Source organism: Heterodontus francisci, chromosome 7 (assembly GCF_036365525.1).
Source record: "Heterodontus francisci isolate sHetFra1 chromosome 7, sHetFra1.hap1, whole genome shotgun sequence".
NCBI lineage: Eukaryota > Metazoa > Chordata > Chondrichthyes > Heterodontiformes > Heterodontidae > Heterodontus > Heterodontus francisci.
This window is the reverse complement of record NC_090377.1, coordinates 30765032-30788844: the sequence shown is the minus strand read 5'-3', so window position 1 is coordinate 30788844 and position 23813 is coordinate 30765032. Positions and strand designations below refer to the sequence as shown.

Genomic DNA, 23813 nt, shown 5'->3' with positions numbered 1-23813 from the left:
AAAAAGCCTTGAAAGATGTAACTTTCAAGCTTTGAGCTCCTGATTATTGTAGGGATAGCCTAATTAGAACCCAGAATTACCTGTACCATTACCTTTACAGTGTTATCAGGCTGGGTAGCACAAAAAGCAATAATTTACTATTTCCCAACACTCCCTTCCACTGCGTCAATGGACACAGACCCACAATGTTTTTTGTAATTGTGGAAAGGCTGCCTTTCAGGGATTCCAGTTTATCTCCTCCAACACACACACATGCGTTTCTTTCTCTCCATCTCCAGGAATAGAGATCAAATCCACTATACACTTGCCCCGTAGTGGCATTCTTCAGATCGAGCATGCTTTGTCTAATGTGTACGCCATTTCTGAAGAGCACCTAAGGGTCATCATAGATATGTTTTTTTAAAAATTACTCGCCGAGTGAATAATCGAAGAATTAACAGAAAAAGAATTCAGAAACAGAGTTTGCAACTTATATAAAGTAGATGACTACATAAAGTTGACAAACATACCCATTTTCGGTCTATCCAAGAAAGAATTGATACCAGTCTAAGTTCCTGATGAGTTACAGCACCAAATGGTCTAGTCCTAAAATAGCGGATTATTTGAAAACTCAGTCGGTCTAATTAGCATTTGATATATTACCCTCGCACCCCTCACCTTCCCTCTTCAAAATAAAACTTGTAACAACATTGGGCTGAAAGCCATTAGGCTGGCATCGAAAGAACATATTTCGCCAAGAGACAGCTAGTCGAAGAATCTTATTACCCTGAATATTGATTTGGCTCAGCCTCTGACTGGGCTACAGGACACATGATGAAATGGGGGAAAGGCTTTCTATTGTAGTGTATCAGGCTGTGGTAACAATAAAAAGATACAGCAACTTTAGTAACCTTTCAAGATATCATTCCTGCTTCGTAAAAAGTAGCAACTTGGCACTAATACTTGAGCTGAACAACATTCCAATACTGTGCATATTTGGCTCATCGCTTCTATCCAATCAGCAAATTCCTTTAATCGTATCTTTATGGTAAATCTGGGATTTCCCCGCCCTTTTCCTCAGCCAACCCATGGCAAACGTTGTGCAAAGCCGTTCGCTGAACGGATCATGAGCACGTCAATCATTGCCAGCAAGGTAGTTTGATAGCAGTGGCACCAAGACACACACGAAATCACGCCTACTTGCTGGGAGCTGATTGGTCAGGTTCCAATAATAAACGCGCCTTTTTTTGGAGGAGGGAGGAGGCGACGTCGGATGCGGTGGCGGCGTTTCTCCATTGGTCAAGAGGGACGTCAATCGGAGTGACGCATATATGGGTGAGACGGTGAATGGTCAAAGGGGGTATCAATCAAAGCCACCACCCCCCCTTCCTCTGCTTAGGAGGCGGCCCCTCGCGAGCGAGGCGACCTGTCGTTTTTTTTAAATCCTCCTCGGCCGGGGGGAGGGGGAAGGAAACAAAAACAACTCAACGCCATTTTGGACTTAGGCCTACTTCGCTAATTATGAATTCCGGGAGACTTCGAGTATACCATTCCCGTCAAAGCAGCTGAGGATTTGCACCGTAGTTCTTCTCCCACTTTCCCCTTTTATGTGAATGACGGTTGTTTTTGTTTGTAAAATTATCTTTTGACGACGTTTTCGATTCTAGCTATTTCTCTATTTTGTCAAACAGAAACAAATTGACAACCGAAGTCTCGTGTGCTTAAATTCCCCATATTTTTGAATGAAGTTGCCCACTGAAGAGGGGAGAAAAATTGCTTTAAGGTGGATCGCTGCCAGCAGCAAGTCAGTAGACGTGGTGGAGTCGTAAAGAGATTTTTTTTCCCTCTTCAGTAGCGAAACAACGATCGTTTTGTTCTAATCTATTTTCTTAAACATATCCACAAAAACTTATCATGGGAGCTGGTACCAAGCTTGCATTTGCTGTTTTTCTGATTTCGTGCTCTTCAGGTAGGTAGTTTTTTTTTTTGTTTGGGTTTTGACTGGGGTCTGTCCCCCAGAAATGTCATTATTTTTAATTCAATCTTTCATGCACATAAATCTTGCATTTCGTTGTTGTTTGTACATGTAGATATCCAATATTGCCAAAAAAGATCCTCGTATTTCGGTACAAATTCAGCCAGTTTGTGGCGTACATGTGCGAGTTTTTGTAGTGTGGTATTAGTGTGTTTTTAATGTATCCACTCGCTCAAGGTGACTGATCGGTACAAAGGCAAACTTAACTGAATACGCAGACAAACGGCTGAGGATTGACTTTGGTTTCAGCTCTGAGCATAGCTAATTTTAAACCATAAACCAAGTTGATAGTGGATGCGTATACACATTTTTTTTTCATTTGAGATTTGTACAACTTACCAAATGAAATGTTGGAAAACATTATTGGGAATAGGTGTTCCATTGTAAAGTGGAAAGTCACATTTTATGTGTCCACGATTTTAGTCGTGTTTTTTTTAAAGCAAGTATTTATTAATAGGAATAATTCTGTAGTTAATTTAAGCTATCAACATCTCTTAATGTTCAGCCAATTGCGTTCACTTTAAGGCCTCCCCACCCGTAACAATTTTATTGTGAAAAGTTTTTATTTTTTCCCTTAATCCTTCTCCTCTTCCCTCCCCCCCCCCCCCCATCCCATGAGTGCAACAATTTTATGGATATTGTTGTAAAAGATGACATATGAAGTATGCAAAGCTTCTAGGTTTTCTCCCATTAAATTAAACTTTATGAAACAAGTTAAATTTTAATTGGGAGTTGTTTCTGTCAAGTAAAAGATGATTTAGACATACGGTTAAATGTATATCCATTACTGAAAAGACCACAGTTAATTTGAAGTGCTTATGTACTCTGTTTTTAAAGCATGCTTTTCATGATCGGTCTCGCAACCAGTCCGAAGTATTTTGGCCTTTTTTCACTTTAGTGGCTCACATATTTTGCAATCTAGAAAATATTGCTATGCTCTTTGAGTTTTAACACTTGTGGAACAGCCACCATGAACGAACTGTTACAAAGCAAACGCATCTTAAAAGGCTATTGTTGGAACTTTTGTACAGGTTGACAGGGTGTATAGCTCGACTGTTATCAGTATGTTCTATGTGGATGTTAAATGTAAGAAAATTGAGTCGATGTCGTGAAAATCCGTGACACGTAGCTGGTTTATGTTTCTCATGTTCTTTGTAATCTGAGTGTTTACTTCACTCGTAATCATTAGATAATTTAATCACTATTTTAGAAGTTTTAAATGCTTAATGGTAGTAAACTGGCAGTTTCTTCACACATTCCTGTTGCTCGCTTTATATATCTTTTGTAGATTATGATTAAAGTCTCTACAGCGGTTAGGAATAGGTCGACGTTTTGTGGAAATTTTTCCCAAAACATTTCAAGAGTATGGGCAAAGCTGATTGTCGAGCGAGACAGTACAGAATTCCCAATGGATGTAATTTGCTTTCAGTTGTAACATTATAAAACATTTCGACGCATTTAATCTTGATGTCTAAAAATGCTATAATTTGTGGAAAATGGTTGTTTCCATACTTGCGCAGGGAATGGTAGGCTTGTATACAATTACGAATGTAAAAATCGGTACAAAATAATGTGGTCAAAAAGATTTGGTAATTTGGCTTTGCCACCAATTCTAGTAACTAGTTTTATTTGTTTATAAAAGTAACCATACTGTTTCGGCACGTCGGCTTACGCCCAATTATTGAGCATAAAGATTAATTTCTGATGGAATTTATATTTTCTGCAGCATTTTAATTACTTAAAAAAATCGGACAGTAGTTGTAACTTGTTTTTTGTACGAGGCGACGTGCGGAAACGTTGTTTTGGTTGATTTATGTTTTGAGTGGACCCTTTTGTAGTATAGTGTGGGAAACGTGAACAGCCAATTGGACTTGCTAAATGCACATAGCTTTTCACTCAGTAAAAAAGTGCAGTAGGCCACAATTTGTTTCCCCTGGGTTTAGCCTGAAAATGTGAAACAAGATACAACGCATAAATAACAATGAAGTTTAATTTACGAAAAGGAACATTTTTAAGGAAAGTAATTTAGAGGCTGTTTTAATTGTTTCTGCTTATTGCAGTACTTAATTTACGGCATTTAAAGTGGTTAATATTGATAACTTGATATTGCTGTAAACCTGATTTTTAGCCAGCAGTTCAAATTTAACATGCATGATTTCGATTTCATTTTCTCCAGGAATTTTAATACCAGAAAATTCAGTTTTTAGTCCTTAATGACAATATATCTAGTTAGCAGTTGGACATTTAAGGCTATTTTACTCCATTAGCTTGAGTTCTGCATTCTTTTGCATTGCATATGGACAGTTTTTCAAGTCACCAATTGTAATATATTTTCTCAATTTTATGACTCTAGTATTTAATGAATGTGAGCGTTGTAACTTGATTTATTTTGGTCATGAAGAAACTGATCAGATTTTAAGATATTGTAATGTGTCCATACAGACTTCCAGAAGTGTAAATGGATGACTTAATTTACTGAAATAGGACTTTACCAAATGCATCATGCATAACTTTGTGATGTCATCCTCTATATTAAAATTATTGACCTATTTCATGTCACAGGATTTAGCATTGTATTGTTGAAATGGTGTCATAAGTCTGCCCCTTTTACATAGTAAAAGACATGTGACTGCACACTTCTGTGTGGTTGGCATGTGTTTGTTACAGTTCAAGCTGTAGTACTGTATCACCATTGTGTTAGTGACTGCTGTTTAGTTTCTTAATCTTTTAAAATAAACTTCTAGTTATGCACTGTAACTTTATATTTATAACTGAAGTGAGATTTGTGTGTAGGAGGGAGAGAAATCAGAGAGATAACTACAGAAAATGTGTAATTTACATTATCCTAACTGATCTGAAAATATCTTTAGTACAGGATAGACCTTGTTTATCACTATCAAAAGTTGTGTTTTGTGACTAATTCCATTACGTGTATTTGATTAGCTGTTCACCTTTAGGGACAGCTATGGTTGTATATTAAATACATCAAGACTACAGTTTAAAACTTTGAAGGAAAATGCAGCAGATTGAGACTGGTACTGTGGGTTAGATTATTGCCCTTTTAACCCTTGAGTTTGAATTCAGAACCATCTCAGGATTAGAAATTTATCTTTTCCTGATGGTTTTAGGAGTCTAAAGTGGTATGAGTATTCCAACTGAGTTCATTGTGAATACAATCCAAAATGCAAAAAAAAACTTTATTCTGTTACTATTAAGGAGTTTTAAACTGGAGCCAGAACTGCTGGTGTAGGAAGTGGAAATATTGTACTGCACTGATAACTCTAACTTCCACAATGGCTTACCCTTGCAAATCTTTTCAAATTCAAAGTGTAAAATTAAATGTTTTTGAAAAGTACTATTGTCAAACCTCCAATCACTGGAGTATTGCAATGGTCATAATAGTACAACATCTTGAACTGTGATAGAAACATATACCAATCCTACTGAACAGTTCTGCCACTTTATTGGAAGGAGGAACGTTAATGCTGAGCTAAAGGGTTAAGGTGCATTAGTATAGTGAAATGGAAGCTTTAATCTTTAGTTGACTGGGAATAATTGATGGCCCAAGGGTGTGCATGTGTGTCCACAAAATACTTACTGTTCAAAACATTTTTTCCTCCTAAGTTTAGGGTAATGCATTGCTAAACTTGAGAAATTTACCTGGGCATGTAGATTCTAAATTTCATTTGCTTTAATTTAACTTTCCTATATTTTGCCCACTACCTAAATGTGTCCCTAATTTAAAAATGTTCCACAGATGACCATTTCAAATATCATTGTATTCATCTTACTCATTTTTCTTCAAAATGACTTAGACTTTAATTCTTGCTGTCCTTCATTCTGTACTCCATTCTCCCACCCTTTCCCCAAACCATGCACAGCATACAATTAAAATGTTCTACTTGGAGGCTCGTGTGTGGTATGGATATAACTTTTGAAGTTAGAAGTAAAAAAAAGTGTCCAGAACATTCATGTGATATTAATATGGAATTTTAAAAGTGAATACTCACGACTTCAGTAAGGAATTTGGTGCTGATAAACAGGACAGCATATGAGTATGTATGCAGCAGTGACTATACTCAAACTATTTCATTTGCCGTAAAGTGTTTTGGGATGGCTTGAGGTGCAAGGCACTATATAAATGCAAGTCTTTCCAACTTCACTTTGCAATTTAGGCCATTTAGAACTGAGATAAGGAGGGATTTCTTCAGTCCGGGTGATGAATCTTTGGAATTCTCTATCCCAGAGGGCCGTGGAGGCTCAGTCATTGCTTGTGTTGAAGACATAAATCAATAGATTTCTAGATATTAAAGGCAACAGGGGATATAGGGATAGTGTGGGGGGAAAATGGTGTTGAGGTAGATGATCAGCCATGATCTAGTTGAATGGCGGAGCAGGCTGGAGGGGCCGAATGGCCTACTCCAATTTCCTATGTTTCTATTGTCATAGAATCAAATACAGTAATAGATTCTGGAGTAAATTTCACAAGAAATAATTCCCATGAGATATTCCCTTAAAATAAAATGTTGCACCTATCACTATTGATACTGTCTAAGTAATATTTTTGTGCAACTTTCCCGGATAACAAACTTTCAGCATTGGGATTTTATACCTCAACAGTAATTAAGATTAAATAACTCACTAAAGTAAATTGCATTTTTTTTTCCATGTTGTTGAATTCTGTGGCGATCCTATTTCTCACAAGCGTGGGTGAGTGAGCAGTAATGCATGGTAAAAGTGACATGAACAATGTCAAATCATGCTGTTCATTTTAGCACAGTGGATGTATAGTGGGCTACTATAAAATAGTGATCCTAATAAATCAATTCATCTAACTAGGCAAGTAGCTAGCAATTTCTTACTATAGAAAATAGCTGTCAATGTTAAAATACTGAGCTCTGTTTTTGGATTCTTTATTTGTAGTCAAAGTATACTTCAATAAAATATGTCTGACATTGTTGTGCATCGAGTTGAATCTAATTAATTACAAACCTGTACTAACAAACTCATTTAGTGAAGACTATGGGGAATCTGGTACTACATAAATAGAACAATTTAAACAAATCAGTTTGAAATGTTCTAAACATTTGCTTTGCTACTGTTCATCTATAGTTGACTGATCCTGTGGCATCTGCAAATTTCTGCTTTATTCGTTGATACAAGAACAGAAGTTTAATCTTAATTTTTATTTAAATTCTTCGATGTGTGCACAAATGTGTACATTTACATTAACTTAAAGCAAGTGCTATCATAACATCAGTAGTGATAATTTGTGGCAGTTGTCAAATACCAAGTGTGCCATCATTGGTTGTTTTTCTTCCCTAGCATGCTGAAATATGTCTATTTCTAGAATAAAGCCACACAGGATATGTTGGCAAGTATGACCAATGTTGTTGCCAGGAAGGTTTACTTTAGAGCAAATAATTGCATACGGTGGTACAGGCATATCACTTGTGTTGTAAAAGCTTTGACCCATTTCACAATTTTTGAATAAATTTAAAAGAACTCCTATACCATATCATTTGGGAAATTAATCAACCATCACTAAATCTACTATTCTCATTTGTCTTTCTCTTTTGTCTGCTGCATAGTATCTTCAGGCAGAACATAATATTTTCTCCACATTTTACATCTCTCAGACTACTGTACTGCCAGAAGTCTCATTTTACTCTTACTGAACTATTCTTCCTTCTTTTGGGCCTCCTTATCTCGAGAGACAATGGATACACGCCTGGAGGTGGTCAGTAGTTTGTGAAGCAGCGTCTGGAGTGGCTATAAAGGCCAATTCTAGAGTGACAGGCTCTTCCACAGGTGCTGCAGAGAAATTTGTTTGTCGGGGCTGTTGCACAGTTGGCTCTCCCCTTGCGCCTCTGTCTTTTTTCCTGCCAACTACTAAGTCTCTTCGACTCGCCACATTTTAGCCCTGACTTTATGGCTGCCCGCCAGCTCTGGCGAACGCTGGCAACTGACTCCCACGACTTGTGATCAATGTCACAGGATTTCATGTCGCGTTTGCAGACGTCTTTATAGTGGGGACATGGACGGCCGGTGGGTCTGATGACAGTGACGAGCTCGCTGTACAATGTGTCTTTGGGGATCCTGCCATCTTCCATGTGGCTCACATGGCCAAGCCATCTCAAGCACCGCTGACTCAGTAGTGTGTACAAGCTGGGGATGTTGGCCGCTTCGAGGACTTCTGTGTTGGAGATACGGTCCTGCCACCTGATGCCAAGTATTCTCCGGAGGCAGCGAAGATGGAATGAATTGAGACGTCGTTCTGGCTGACATACGTTGTCCAGGCCTCGCTGCCATAGAGCAAGGTACTGAGGACACAGGCCTGATACGGAACACAAGTCCGAGTGTGTCAGTGCGCCATTTTCCCACACTCTCTTGGCCAGTCTGGACATAACAGTGGAAGCCTTACCCATGCGCTTGTTGATTTCTGCATCGAGAGACAGGTTACTGGTGATAGTTGAGCCTAGGTAGGTGAACTCTTGAACCACTTCCAGAGCGTGGTCACCAATATTGATGGATGGAGCATTTCTGACGTCCTGCCCCCTGATATTCGTTTTCTTGAGGCTGATGGTCAGGCCAAATTCATTGCAGGCAGCCGCAAACCTGTCGATGAGACTCTGCAGGCACTCTTCAGTGTGAGATGTTAAAGCAGCATCGTCAGCAAAGAGGAGTTCCCTGATGAGGACTTTCCGTACTTTGGACTTCGCTCTTAGACGGGCAAGGTTGAACAACCTGCCCCCTGATCTTGTGTGGAGGAAAATTCCTTCTTCAGAGGATTTGAACGCATGTGAAAGCAGCAGGGAGAAGAAAATCCCAAAAAGTGTGGGTGCGAGAACACAGCCCTGTTTCACACCACTCAGGATAGGAAAGGGGTCTGATGAGGAGCCACCATGTTGAATTGTGCCTTTCATATTGTCATGGAATGAGGTGATGATACTTAGTAGCTTTGGTGGACATCCAATCTTTTCTAGTAGTCTGAAAAGACCACGTCTACTAACGAGGTCAAAGGCTTTGGTGAGATCAATGAAAGCAATGTAAAGGGGCATCTGTTGTTCACGGCATTGCTCACTGTATCTGACGAAGGGAGAACAGCATGTCAACGGTCGATCTCTCTGCACGAAAGCCACACTGTGCCTCAGGGTAGACGCGCTCGGCCAGCTTCTGGAGCCTGTTCAGAGCGACTGAACTACAGCGATGCTCAATCCCACTTTATTCGCCTCTTGTCTCTTTGCAGAACCAAGTATCCTTTTCTGACTAGTGGAAAGCACACCATAACTATAAACTTTGTGTACATACGGCACTTTGTTGAACATCTATAAACTGGAATAGGATTCTAACTTCACTGATAGCTGTTGTGTCACTGTGGGTGGCAGCTAGTTAAAGGACAGTCACACCCAAGTGTGGGGTGGGGAGGGAGAACATTTTGGGCAGATTAAAATTAATGCATTGTTGGAGGAGATCAAGAGCGTGGGAAAGAATTCTGTGGATTCACTATTCTCAAAGATCCCCTAAACCAATGCCTCTTCCCCCCACACCTCTTGCCCCCCTGCCCACCCATTTATAGTTGGAATCACAATGACTGCAGGAGACACATGAAAAATGTTCTACTTTTGGCATCCACTGTCACAGCATTGAGCAGTCCCAGTTCATCGTGGACCATGGGAATTTTATTTTTTAACTGCTTATTCTTAGTAAGTGAGACTACCAATTTGTGTTAAACAATGTGGGTCTATTTTACAAATGCAAATTAGAGTTGAGTCTACCAATTTGAATACACATAGTAAACTACTGAGAAGCATAGAAAACTTACAGCACAGTAGTAGGTTATTAGCCCATCGTGTTTGTGCCAGCCAGAAAAGAACAATCCAGCTGAATTCCACTTGCCAGCTCTTGATCTGTAGCCCATTAAGTTACAGCAGTTCAAGTGCATATCGAAATATAGGGAAGTACAGAGGGACCTTGGATGCACTTTTTAAAAAAATGTATTCGTTCTTCGGGTGTGAGCATCACTGGCAAGGCCAGCATTTATTGCCCATCCCTGATTGCCCTTGAGAAGGTGGTGAGCTGCTGCCTTGAACCACTGCAGTCCATGTGATGTAGGTGCACCCACAGTACTGTTGGGGAGGGTGTTCCAGTTTTATGAACCAGTGATGCTAAAAGAATGATAATTTAGTTCTAAGTCAGAATGGTGAGTTACTTGGAGGAGAAATTAGTAGGCTATGGTGTTCGCGTGTGTCTGCTGCCCTTGTCTTTCTAGATGGTAGAAGACGCAGGTTTGGAAGGTGTTGTCAAAGAAGGTTTGGCAAGTTGCTGCAGTGCAGCTTGTAGATGGTACACACTGCCACTGTGCAGTGCTGAAGGGAGTGAATGTTTAAGGTGTTGGATAGGGTGCCGCTCAAAGGGCTGCCTTGTCCTGGATGGTGTTGCAGCTGCAATCATCTAGGCAAGTGGAGCGTGTTCCATCACACTCCTGACTTGTGTCTTTACAGATGGTGGACAGGCTTTGGGGAGTCAGGTGGTGAGTTAATTTGTCGCAGAATCCCCAGCCTCTGACCTCCTCTTGTAGTCCAGTTCAGTTTCTGGTCAGTAGTAACCCTCAGGATGTTGATGGTGGGGATTCAGCAATGTTAATGCCTTTGAATGTGATGGGTAGATGGTTTGATTCTCTCATCGTTCATTGCCCACCACTTAAGTGGCAAATGACATTCACGCCACATATCAGCCCAAGCCTAAATGTTGTCCAGGTACTGCTGCATGCAGGATTGGACTGCTTCAGTATCTGAGGAGTTGCGAGCGGTACAGAAACTGCAATCTGCAAACGTCCCCACTTCTGACATTGTGTTGGAGGGAGGGTCATTGACGAAGTAGCTGAAGATGTTTGGGCTTAGGACATTACCCTGAAGAGCTCCTGTGGCTGAGATGATTGGCCTGCAAAAATCACAACCATCTTTCTTTATGCTAGATATGACCGCAACCAGTGGAGCTCATTCCCCCGATTCCCATTGACTTCAATTTTGCTAGGGTTCCTTAATGCCAAACTCTGTCAAATGCTGCTTTGATGTCAAAGAATCTGGAATGGTTGTCTATCAAATTTTGGTAGATGATTGCCAATGCATCCACTATCTCCATAGCTACCTCTTTCAACACTCTGGGATGTAGAATATCAGGTCCTGGGGACCTATCAACCTTCAGCCCCATTAATTTCTCCATACAGCATTTTTACAAATACTAATTTCCTTCAATTCCTCATTCTCCCTAGTCCCTTGGATCTCTAATTCTGGGAGATTTCTTGTATCTTCCTCAGTGAAGACAGACACAAAGTAATCATTTAGCTTCTCTGCCATTTCTCTATTCCCCATGATCAATTCTGATTCTGCCTGTAATGGACTCAGATTTGTCTTGGCCAAATGTTTCCTTTTTACTTACCTGTAAAAACTTTTACTGGTTTCCTTCATATTCTATTCTCCCTTTATCAGTTTCTTGGTCCTTCTGTGCTGTATTCTAAAATCTTCCCAATCCTCAGGTTTGCTACTATTTCTGGCAACTTTATAGGCCTTTTCTTTTAATCTTACATAATCCTTAACTTCCTTTGTTAGCCTTGGTTGACTGACTTTTTTTGTTTTTGGGTTTTTGTGCCTTGAAGGAATGTATTGTTGCTGTAAACTATGTAATAATTCTTTGAAGACTATTCCTTGCCTATGTACTGTCATGCCTTTTAATGTATTTTCCCAATCCACCTCAGCCAGTTTGCCCCTCATACCTTCATAATTTCCTTTGTTCAAATTTAACACCCTGGCTTCAGATTGAACTACCTCACTTTCAAACATAGAATTTTACGTTCTCATATTATGCTCACTCATCCCTAAAGGTTCTTTTACAACAATATTATTAATTAGCCCTTTCTCATTACATAATACTAGATCTAAAATAGCCTGCTCTTTAGTTGGTTCCTCAACATACTGCTGTAGAAAACCACCCCTAATACACTCAAGAAACTTGTCCTCCACAGCATTAGTGCTCATTAGGTTTACCCAGTTTATATGCAGATTGAAATCACCCATGATTACTGTATTACCCATGCTTTTCTAATCTCCTGATACTGTCCCACACTACCACTACTTTTTGGCCTATAAACAACAACCTCCAATGTTTGCTGCACCTTGCTGTTTCTTCGCTCCACCCCCAGATTCCACATTTTGTTCTTCTGATCTGATATCCTCCCTTACTACTGTACTGATCCCATCCCTTATCAGTGCAACACCACCTCCTTTTCCTTTTTTGCCCGTCTTTCCTAAACGTCGAATATCCTTGAATATTCAGTTCCTCATCTTGGTGACCCTGTAGCCACGTTTCCATTAAGACAATTCAATTATACCCATTTACCTCTATTTGTGCTTTTTATATCATCTACCTTGTTGTGAATGCTGCATGCATTCAGGTAGAGTGCCCTTAATCTTATCTTTTTGTCATTATTCTGCATTCTAAGCCTAGTTGATGCTCGCCTTTGTTTCGCCTGCCTTCTAATGTTGCTTGCTACTTTCCTACCTCCTGTTACCAGCTTTACTTTCTTCCAATTTGAGCTACCCCTCGGGTTCCCATCCTCTGACAAGCCACTTTAAACCCTCCCCAGCAGCATTAGCAAATCTCCCTGCAAGGATATTCGTTCCAGTCCTGTTGAGGTGTAGCCTGTCCATCCTGTAGAAGTCCCACCTGCCTGAACCGGTCCCAATGCCTCTGAAATCTGCTGCCCTCCCTCCAACACCAGTTCTCCAGCCACGTGTTCAATCGAGCAATCCTCGTTTTCCTATGCTCACTGGCACGTGGCACTGGGAACATATTTTTTTTTTTTAAAACTTGCTGATATCTACTTGAAGTGCCATAACCTTACAGGCTATGAACCAAGAGCTGGAAACTAGTATTTGGCTGAATAACTCTTTCAGGTGGCACAGACACAATGGGCCAAATGGCAGCCTCCTTGCCATAAATTTTCTGTTTCTATATCAGGAACTCAAGACCCTCATAACCAAGGCAAGTATAATTTATACTATGTCTTGTGTAAATTTGGAGACTATTTTATCGTACTATGTTCTTTACTCTTGATCGGTTGAAACAAAATCAAGTTTTAAATTTAGGCAAGAGTTTTTTGAGATTGGGAACCTATAGGGTTTAACAGGAAATTGATGCAATTTGCTTGCATCTGGAATGTGAGAGTGATGGACATGTCTGCCACACTTGGTTGAAGGAGCTGAACTTTGTAAACTAAGTATTAACTTGCATTAGGCACTAATTCATGCTTCAAGGCATTTGAGATGTGATCAGACACTAAAATGCTCATCTTTGAATTTGTAGCACTCTGGTAATTTTTTTGATGAAACCTACTTTAATGGCAATGAAGGAAATAATTAAAAATACTTGGCTATCCAATTTGCATATTTCATGGGTATGCTTAGTGTGTTCAGAACAAGTGCTGGTGCTCAAAATGTCTAGAAATCTTTTGCTTTTTCCCTTCGTACTCTGCCCGAGATTGATTGATTGAAAAATTTGTGGAGGCCATTCCAACTCCTTTATAGCTCAGTGCGGCATCCTGTGACTAAGCCATTGGGGAGTTGTATTGTTCCTAATTGGTTTATTTTGAAAATTGGTGATTGAAAATGTTAAAATATTGCACAGCAGTAGAGCCAATTAGCAACTTTAACTTCAAATAACACTAAAGGTTTAACAAGCATTCTGAAAACTGACTTGGATGGAAATTGCACTGGCATTTTTGTTCATCAGCTTTCAGATTTAGTCAGATATTTTCTATTTTCCCATCATTTGTCCCTTTTTAAAAATATATATATCTTTGTAGTTCCTTGTATTCTGGACTCAGGATTATTTTGCTTAATCTCATACTTCAGCTATTAATTTCTTCACTTTTTATATTTTTTTAAAAACACAAATGTTTGTATTAAATTGCCATCCGTGATGCAACTGCTAGTACAATGGTGATTACTGGCTTTCAAAATGTTGCAGATGAAAGAAACCCTCCTGCATTGTATTTGCATACTTAAAGATGCAAGTCTTTGCCATTTGATATCTTGGAATATTCACTACTCTTGTTAGTTTACTAAGAATGATTAGATACTGATGCAAATTCAAAATGAACAGGTTCCAGATCTTAGATCAGCAGAATTCTTGACCCTTGAATATTTCCTATAGCAGGGGAATTGTCCCCAATCGATATTCATCCCTCAACCAAGGCCACCAAAATAGTTTACCTGTTATCTCTGCTGTTTGTGGGATCTTGCTATGTGCAAATTGGCTGCTGTATTTCCCTACATTGCAGTAGTAACTACACTTCAAATGTACTTCATTGTAAAATGAATAGGGACATTCTGAAGATGCAAAAGGTGCTTTATAATGTGTTCTTCTGCCCGCCCTTTTTTGTTCGGGTTTTTAAAATATCTAGGGATTGAATGACAATTAAGTAATTTATATACGTTTTTTATTCGTTCATGGGGATGTGGGCGTCGCTGGCCAGGGCAGCATTTATTGCCCATCCCTAATTGCCCTTGAGAAGGTGGTGTTGAGCCGCCGCCTTGAACCGCTGCAGTCCATGTGGTGTAAGTACACCCACAGTTCTATTCGAACTTTGACCCAGTGACAGTGAAGGAATGGCAATATAATTCCAAGTCAGGATGGTGTGTAGCTTGGAGGGGAACTTGCAGGTGTTGGTGTTCCCATGCATCTGCTGCCCTTGTCCTTCTAGTTGTGTTTGGAAGGTGCTGTCAAAGGAGGCTTGGTGCGTTGCTGCAGTGCATCTTGTAAATGGTACACACTGCTGCCACTATGCTTCGGTGGTGAAGGGAATGAATGTTTCTTTGTGGATGGGGTGCCAGTCAAGTGGGTTGCTTTATCCTGGATGGTGTCGAGCTTCTTGAGTGTTGTTGGAGCTGCACCCATCCAGGCAAGTGGAGAGTGTTCCATCACACTCCTGACTTTTATGCAGTAAATGGAAAAGTCCTGGGGAAAATTGATGTACAGAGAGATTTGGGTGTTCAGGTCCATTGTTCCCTGAAGGTGGCAACGCAGGTCAATAGAGTGGTCAAGAAGGCATACGGCATGCTTTCCTTCATCGGACGGGGTATTGAGTACAAGGGTTGGCAGGTCATGTTACAGTTGTATAAGACTTTGGTTCGGCCACATTTGGAATACTGCGTGCAGTTCTGGTCGCCACATTACCAAAAGGATGTAGATGCTTTGGAGAGGGTGCAGAGGAGGTTCACCAGGATGTTGCCTGGTATGGAGGGCGCTAGCTATGAAGAGAGGTTGAGTAGATTAGGATTATTTTCATTAGGAAGACGGAGGTTGAGGCGGGGACCTGATTGAGGTGTTCAAAATCATGAGAGGTATAGACAGGGTGGATAGCAAGAAGCTTTTTCCCAGAGTGGGGGATTCAATTACTCGGGGTCACGAGTTCAAAGTGAGAGGGGAAAAGTTTAGGGGGGATATGCGTGGAAAGTTCTTTATGCAGAGGGTGGTGGGTGCCTGGAACGCGTTGCCAGCGGAGGTGGTAGACGCGGGCACGATAGCGTCTTTTAAGATGTATCTAGACAGATACATGAATGGGCCGGAAGCAAAGAGATACGGACCCTTAGAAAATAGGCGACACGTTTAGATAGAGGATCTGGATCGGCGCAGGCTTGGAGGGCCGAAGTGCCTGTTCCTGTGCTGTAATTTTCTTTGTTCTTTGTTCATATCATTTTAAATATAGCTTTACAACTGCAGAATGTGATTATACGAGTTTTTGTGTTTCCTGAATTTTAAAGGTTTGTAGTGCACTAGTGTTCTTGCAACGTAACAGTAATTCTGGTGTGAACAGTTACATCATTTTTGGAAAAGAATATATCCATGGTTTCTAGTTGAAAAAGTTAAATTCTGATATAAAGCTCTGAGCAGGGAAATGTCCAATGTTAGATAGTTTTAAACTACATTATAAAATATTTTGCTAGATGGCCCAGTGGCACAGTTGGTGTGCTGATGTGCTGTACCATGTGTTAGTAAGGGTCAAATTTGCCAACTGTTCAACATGTTAGTAATTTCTCATTAGTTTGGAGGGGGGAGTGTGCTGCTTTATGCCCTAAGTGAGTAACTCTGTTCTCTTTAGTATCTCCAAGATAAGGGTGTCATGCAGACCTGAGAAACTGTTTTTAGTTACCTCAACTGCTGAATCACAATACACTTGATTTCTGACATTTAGTTTCGTTAAGCTGCACACATTACAAAGATCACCTACTTTCACTTCTTCATCTGGTCCTGTCTTTGTCCACCTGCTGCTGAAATTGTTATCCCTGTTTTTATAACCTTCATGTTTAACTGTGTGCCGTCTTGGCTGGCCATCTTTCCTTGACTTCTGTAAATTTTAGTCCATTGAAAACTCTTGCTGCCCAAATCCTAATTTGTTGCAATGCCTTGCTGACCTACATTGATTCCCAGTCCTCCTGCACCCAAATTCAAACTTTTCATGCTTCTGTTTAAATTCTTTCCATTGCCAGTGTAAGCGCCTCTTCCCTGCCCCACCGGAGCCCAGCCTCCTCATAATCATCCAAACTCTTGTGCATTCCCTTTCCCTTCACCCCACTATTGGTAGACAGATTGTGGAATTCTATCCCTAAACCCCTTTTCCCTCTCTACCGCCTTCTCCTTTTCCTCCTCCCCTTTTAAAGCACTTTGACCAGGCTTTTGGTTGCCCTCCTTTGTCTTGCTGTCCTTTTTTCGATTATGCCTTTCATATTTTTTCAACATTTAAAGTTACTAATTAAGTACAAGTTGTTGCTGCCAGTTCTGTATTTCTTCAAGGTAATTTCTATGGTTACAATTATTCAGCTTGTTGAGAACACAAGAAATAGGAGCCGGAGTAGACCATATGGCCTATCGAGCCTGCTCTACCATCCAAAACTATCATGGCTGATCTTGGGATTCAACTCTACTTTCATGCCCATTCGCCATACCCCTTGATTCCCTGAGAGACGAAAAATCTGTCTATCCCAGCCTTAAATGTATTCAACAATGGAGCATCCACAACCCTCTGGTGTAGAGAATTCCAAAGATTCACAAGCCCGAGTGAAGAAATTTCTCCTCATCTCAGTCCTAAATTATCGACCCCTTATCCTGAGACTGTGCCCCTGTGTTTTAGATTTCCCTGACCAACGGAAATAATCTCTGTCTACCCTATCCAGCCCCTTTAGAATCTTGTATGTTTCCATAAGATCACCTCTCATTCTTCTAAACTCCAGAGAATACGGGCCCAATTTACTTAGTCTCTCTCATAGGACAACCCCCTCATCCCAGGGACCAATCTAGTGAACCATCACTGCACTGCCTCTAATGCAAGTTTTTTCTTTCTTGAAGGAGGTCAAAACTGCACAGTGTATTCCAGATGTGGTCTCGCCAAATCTCTGTACAATTGTAGCAGTACTTCCTTATTCCTGTACTCTAATCCCCTTGCAATAAAGGACAACATACCAGTTGCCTTCCTAAATGCTTGTTGTACTTGTTAACTTTCTGCATTCTTTGTACAAGCACACCCAATTCTTTGAACATCAACACCTTACAAGTTGCACACCTTTTTTTAAAAAAAAAAATTCTGCTTTTTATATTCTTATGACCAAAGTGCACAACTTCACACTTCCCTACATTATACTCCATCTGCCATCTTGTTGCCCACTCACTCAACCTGTCGATATCTCTTTGCAGCCTCTCTCTGTCCTCCCCACAGCTTACTTTTCCAACTACCTTTTGTATCATCAGCAAACTTAGATACATTACTCTCCATCTTTTCATCTAAGTCATTAATATAAATTGTAAATAGCTGAGGCCCCAGCACTGATTCTTGCGGCACTCCACTGTTTACTTCCTGCTAACTTGAAAATGCCCCACTCATGCCCACTCGGTTAACAGAAAGCAATCATCTATCCATGCTAATATATTACCCCCAACTCCATGAGCCCTTATCTTGCCAATTAACCTTTTGTGTGGCACCTTATCGAATGCCTTTTGGAAATCCAGGTATAGTACATCTACTGGCTCCCCTTTATCTACCATGATAGCTACATCCTCAAAAAACTCTTAATAAATTTGTCAAACAGGATTTCCCTTTAGTAAAACCATGTTGGCTTGTTCTAATCATACTGTACTTTTCCAAGTGCATTGTAAAGACTTCCTGAATAATAGATTCCAGCATGTTCCCTATGACTGGTAGGCTAACTGGCCTGTAGTTCGCTGTTTTCTCTCTCTCCTTCCTTTCTTGAAAAATGGTGTTACATTTGCCAACTTCCAAGCTGGTGGCACAGTTTCCGAATCTAAGGAATTTTGGAAAATCATAGTTAGTGTATCCACTATATCTGCAGCTAACTCTTTTAGAACTTTAGGATGTAGGCCATCAGGTCCTGGAGATTTGTCAGATTTTAGTCCCTTAAGTTTCTCCAATACCTTTCTCTGCTGATATGAATTTCCTTAATTTCCTCACTCTTTTTAGCCCCTAGGTTACTGCCTATTTCTGGTATGAAACTTGTGCCTTCTACTGTGAAGGCAGACACAAAATATTCGTTCAACTTAGAGTGCATCCAGTTGAAAATAATGGATTTTTCTAAATTTATGTAATTCAATATGTTTTAATTTCTGAAATGTTTTTTCCTTTATTTATAGGGTTCTTTTTTAGTGGGTCTATATATACTGTCCTAGTTTTCATGATGTTTCAGAATGTATTCTTGTCCGATAGAAAGCAATCTGATGATTAGCTTTTTGGTCATCGTGAAATTTGAGCTAATCAATGTGGGTTTTTTTGGGTGCAACTTGAGCTTAACACTTCACTATCAAATCCTGATGAATTCAAAGTTTGCAATCTGTAAAAATGAAATTACTTCATCTCTGTAATTTCATTCACAGGAACAAACCAGTGAGCAACCATTAAACATTCTCCACTAAACACTAGACTCTAGAACTATCCATGCCCAAGCTGCCAGACCAATTCTCTGCTACTCCCCAACCATCTGCTGCATCACCCAATTCCTTCCAATCTGTAGTCGTCGTCTTCACTTTTTCTACTGTGGTTCAGTTGGTAGCCCACGTGCCTCTCAGTCAGAAGGCTGTAAGTTCAAGTCCAACTCCAGGACTTGAGCACAAAAAGCAAGGTTGATACTCCAATGCATTAGAGAGTGAGCACTGCAATGTCAGGTGTCATCTTTCGAATGAGCCGTTAAACTGTAACCCATTTGCCCCTTCAGGTGGATGCAAAAGATCCTATGGCACTATTTCAGAGAAGATTAGGAGAGTTATCCCTGGTGTCCTGGCCAATATTTTTCTCTTGATCAGCATCACTAAAACAGATTATCTGATCATTAAGACATTGCTGTTTATAGGAGCTTGCCGTGTGCAAATTAACTGCCGCATTTCCTATATTACAACAGTGGCTACATTTCCAAGGTACTTTATTGGATGTTAAAGGCTTTGTGGAGTCCTTTGTTCTTGAAAGGTGCTATATAAATGCAAATCTTCCTTATAAATTTGTTCTGTGCTTTGTTGGGTGGTTAGCCATCAAACTCTTCAGCATCACATAGGAAAGATGGGTGCTGAAGATCAGCAGCAAGAAAGAGCGGGGCTCAAGGCCTTTCACCTACCTGACGTCTGGGGCAGCGGCAGACCTGAAAGGAACAAGGCTGAAGAGCTATTAAAAAGATCGGGGCTTGAGGCCCTTCATCTACCTGACGCCTGGGGCAGCGGCAGGTTCTCTGACTGACTGTTTCTGCGTGTGCTGTTTGGATTTAATGGGGGGGGGGGAAAGAATAAGGACACTAGGGCAATAGTGGGAGGGGATTTTATGGTTAGAGGAACAGATGGGCGTTTCTGTGGTTGCAGACGTGATTCCAGGATGGTATGTTGTCTCCCTGGTGCAAGGGTCACGGATATCTCAGAGCGGTTATAGAGTATTTTGGAGGGTGAAGGTGCACAGCCGGAGGTCATGGTCCACGTTGGTACCAATGATGTGGGTAGAAAGAGGGATGAGGTCCTGCAAAAAGAATTTGGGGAGCTAGGAAGCAGATTAATAAGTAGGACCTCAAAGGTTGTAACCTCTGGGTTTCTTCCGGTGTCATGGGCTAGTGAGTATATGAATAGGAGGTTAGAGCAGATGAATGCATGGTCAAAGAGATGGTGCAGGAGGGAGGGCTTTAGTTTCCTGGATCACTGGGCCTGTTTCTGGCGTAGGTGGGATTTGTATAAGATGGACGGGTTGCACCTGAACTGGAACGGGACCAACATCATTGCTGGGAGGTTTGCCAGTGCTGTTGGTGGGGGGGGGGGGGGGGGGTTTTAAACTAATTTGGCAGGGGGATGGGATACAGAGTGGAAGCTCAGTCGGGGGTGATGTACAGTCAAATATAGAAGAGAAGCGAAGTCAGTCTGGAGGGCGGAGTAAATGTAGGCCTGTTGAGGCTCGAGCAAATATTGCAAGGCTGGATTGTATCTATTTTAATGCAAGGAGCCTTACTAGTAAGGCAGATGAATTGAGGGCATTGATTAACACATGGGATTATGATATTATTGCTATTACTGAGACATGGTTGAGGGAAGGGCAGGACTGGCAGCTTAATATCCCAGGGTATAGAATCTTCAGAAGTTATAGGGGAGGGGGTAGAAGAGGAGGTGGCATTGCACTGTTGATCAAGGAGTCAATTACTGCAGTAAGGAGGGACGATATCTTAGAAGGTTCCTCAAATGAAGCCATATGGGTAGAACTTAAAAACAAAAAGGGGCCAGTCACTTGGCTGGGAGTGTACTACAAGCCTCCAAACAGTCAGGGAGAGATAGAGGAGCAGATATGTAGGCAAATCTCAGAGGTGCAAAAATAATAGGGTAATATTAGTAGGGGATTTCAACTTCCCCTATATTAGAGGGGATAGTATTAGAATAACCTTCACGTTGACATTCTCATCCTTTAGCAGCTTGTTGAGGTTTGCGATTAGCTTAAAGGGGGCGGAATTTTTCACGTGCAGGAGAGCATTTTGAGCCTACAAGCCACGTAGAGTCCTACAAGAGGAGGAGCGGTACTGGACTTAATCCTCGGGAATGAAGCCGGACAAGTGGTAGAAGTGGGGGAGCATTTCGGGGATAGTGACCATAACTGAGTAAAATTTAAGATAGTTATGGAAAAAGACATAGAGGGACTGGAAATAAAAGTATTGAATTGGGGGAAGGCAGATTTCAATATGATAAAACAGGATCTGGAGAAAGTGGACTGGGAGCAGTTTCTTATAGGAAAGTCTACATCAGACCAGTGGGAGTCATTCAGAAAGGAAATAGTGAGGGTTCAGGTCCAACATGTTCCTGTAAAGGTGAAGGGTAGGACCAACAAGTAAAGGGAACCCTGGATGTCAAGGGATATAGAGGATTGGATAAGGGAAAAAAAAGGAGGCTTATGGCAGATTCAGAGGGCTGAAAACAGTGGAGGCCCTAAAGGAACATAGAAAGTGTAGGGGAGTACTTAAAAAATAAATAAATAAGTAATTAGGAGAGCGAAGAGGGACATGAAAAATCACTGGCAGACAAGATAAAGGAAAATCCCAAGCCGTTTGATAAGTATGTTAAGGGCAAGAGGACAACCAGGGAAATAGTGGGGCCCATTTAGGGATCAAAGAGGCAATCTGTGTGTGGAGCCGGAGAACATGGATGAGGTTTTGAATGATTACTTTTCATCTGTGTTCACTATGGAGAAGGACGATGTAGGTGTAGTGATTAGGGAGGGGGATTGTGAAATACTTGATCAAATTAGCATTGAAAAGGAGAAAGTATTAGCTGTATTAGTGGGCTTAAGGGTGGATAGATCCCCAGGCCCAGATAAGATGTATCCCAGGCTGCTGTGTGAGGCGGGGGAGGAGATAGCGGAGGCTCTGACAAATTTTCAGATTCTCTCTGGTCACAGGAGAGGTACCTGAGGACTAGAGGATAGCGAATGTGGTACCATTATTCAAGAAGGGTAGCAGGGATAAACCAGGTAATTATAGGTCTGTGAGTCTAACGTCAGTGGTAGGAAAATTATTGGAAACATTCTGAGGCAGGATTAATCTCCACTTGGAGAGGCAGGGATTAATTAGGGATAGTCAGCATGGCTTTGTCAGAGGGAGATTGTGTCTAACAAATTTGATTGAATTTTTCGAGGCGGTGACTAGATGTGTAGATGAGGGTAAAGCAGTTGATGTAGTCTACATGGACTTCAGTAAGGCTTTTGATAAGGTCCCGCATGGGAGATTGGTTAAGAAGGTAAGAGCCCATGGGATCCAGGGTAATTTGGCAAATTGGATCCAAAATTGGCTTAGTGGAAGGAGGCCGAGGGTGATGGTCGAGGGTTGCTTTTGCGAATGGAGGCCTGTGACCAGTGGTGTACCGCAGGGATCGGTGCTGGGACCCTTGCTGTTTGTAGTGTACATTAATGATTTAGATGTGATTGTAGACGGTATGATGAGTAAGTTCGCTGACGACCTGAAAATTGGTGGTGTAGTAAATAGTGAGGAGGAAAGCCTTGGATTACAGGACAATATAGATGGGCTGGTAAGATGGGTGGAGCAGTGGCAGATGGAGTTTAACCCTGAGAAGTGTGAGGTGTTGCATTTTGGGAGGACTAACAAGGCAAGGGAATATACAATGGATGGTAGGACCCTAGGAAGTACAGGAGGTCAGAGGGACCTTGGTGTACTTGCCCATAGATCACTGAAGACAGCAGCACAGTTAGGTAAGGTGGTTAGGAAGGCATATGGGATACTTGCCTTTATTAGCTGAGGCAAAGAATATAAGAGCAGGGAGGTTATGTTCGAGCTGTATAAAATGCTGGTTAGGCCACAGCTGGAGTGCTGTGTACAGTTCTGGTCACCACACAATAGGAAGGATGTGATTGCACTGGAGAGGGTACAGAGGAGATTCACCAGGATGTTGCCTGGGCTGGAGCATTCAGTTTTGATATCATTATCTTCAGTTATGAAGAGAGACTGGATAAGCTGGGGTTGTTTTCCGTGGAGCGGAGAAGGCTGAGGGGGGGATTTGATTGAGGTATACAAAACTATGAGGGGCATTGATGGGATGGATAGGAAGGAACTTTCCCCTTAGCAGAGTCAATAACCAGGGGCATAGATTTAAGGTAAGAGGCAGGAGGTTTAGAGGGGAGTTGAGGAAAACTTTTTTCACCCAGAGAGTGGTTGGAATCTGGAACACACTGCTTGAAGGAGTGGTAGTGGCAGGAATCCTCACAACATTTGAGAAGTATTTAGATGAGCACTTGAAACGCCATAGCCTACAAGGCTACGGGCCAAGTGCGGGAAAATGGGATTAGATTGGACGGGTGCTTGATGGCACAGGCGAGTTGGGCCAAAGGACCTGTTTCTGTGCTGTAAAACTCTATGACTCTAAGGGGCACTTTTGCAAGAGAAACACAGAAGATGGTGCTTCAACCCATCCCATCCTGTTTTCATTGCCCATAAGAACATAAGAAATAGGAGCAGGAGTAGGCCATGTGGCCCCTCGAGCCTGCTTTGTCATTCAGTAAGATCAAGGGCCTCAACTCCTTTTCTGTCTATTATTCATAACCCACGACTCCCCTACAATTCAAGAATCTGTCACTCTCACCCTTGAATATATTCATTGACTCCGCCTCCACAGCTGTCTGGAGTAGAGAATTCCAAAGATTCACAACCCTTCAACGGAAGAGATTCCTCCTCATCTCTGTCTTAAGCACTGCCACACAAGATGAGACTGCAAT

General features: G+C 41.3%; 1 protein-coding gene across 1 annotated transcript in view; it reads left to right on the top strand.

Annotated features, from left to right (window-relative positions):
• The first annotated feature begins 1431 nt into the window (after window positions 1–1431).
• The window catches only part of LOC137371916 (activin receptor type-2A), a 194259-nt gene continuing 171877 nt past the window's right edge, over window positions 1432–23813 (top strand). The window contains exon 1 of the mRNA XM_068034971.1: window positions 1432–1948. Coding sequence (XP_067891072.1) covers window positions 1894–1948 — 55 coding nt within the window. The 5' untranslated portion in view covers window positions 1432–1893. The remainder of the gene's footprint in view (window positions 1949–23813) is intronic.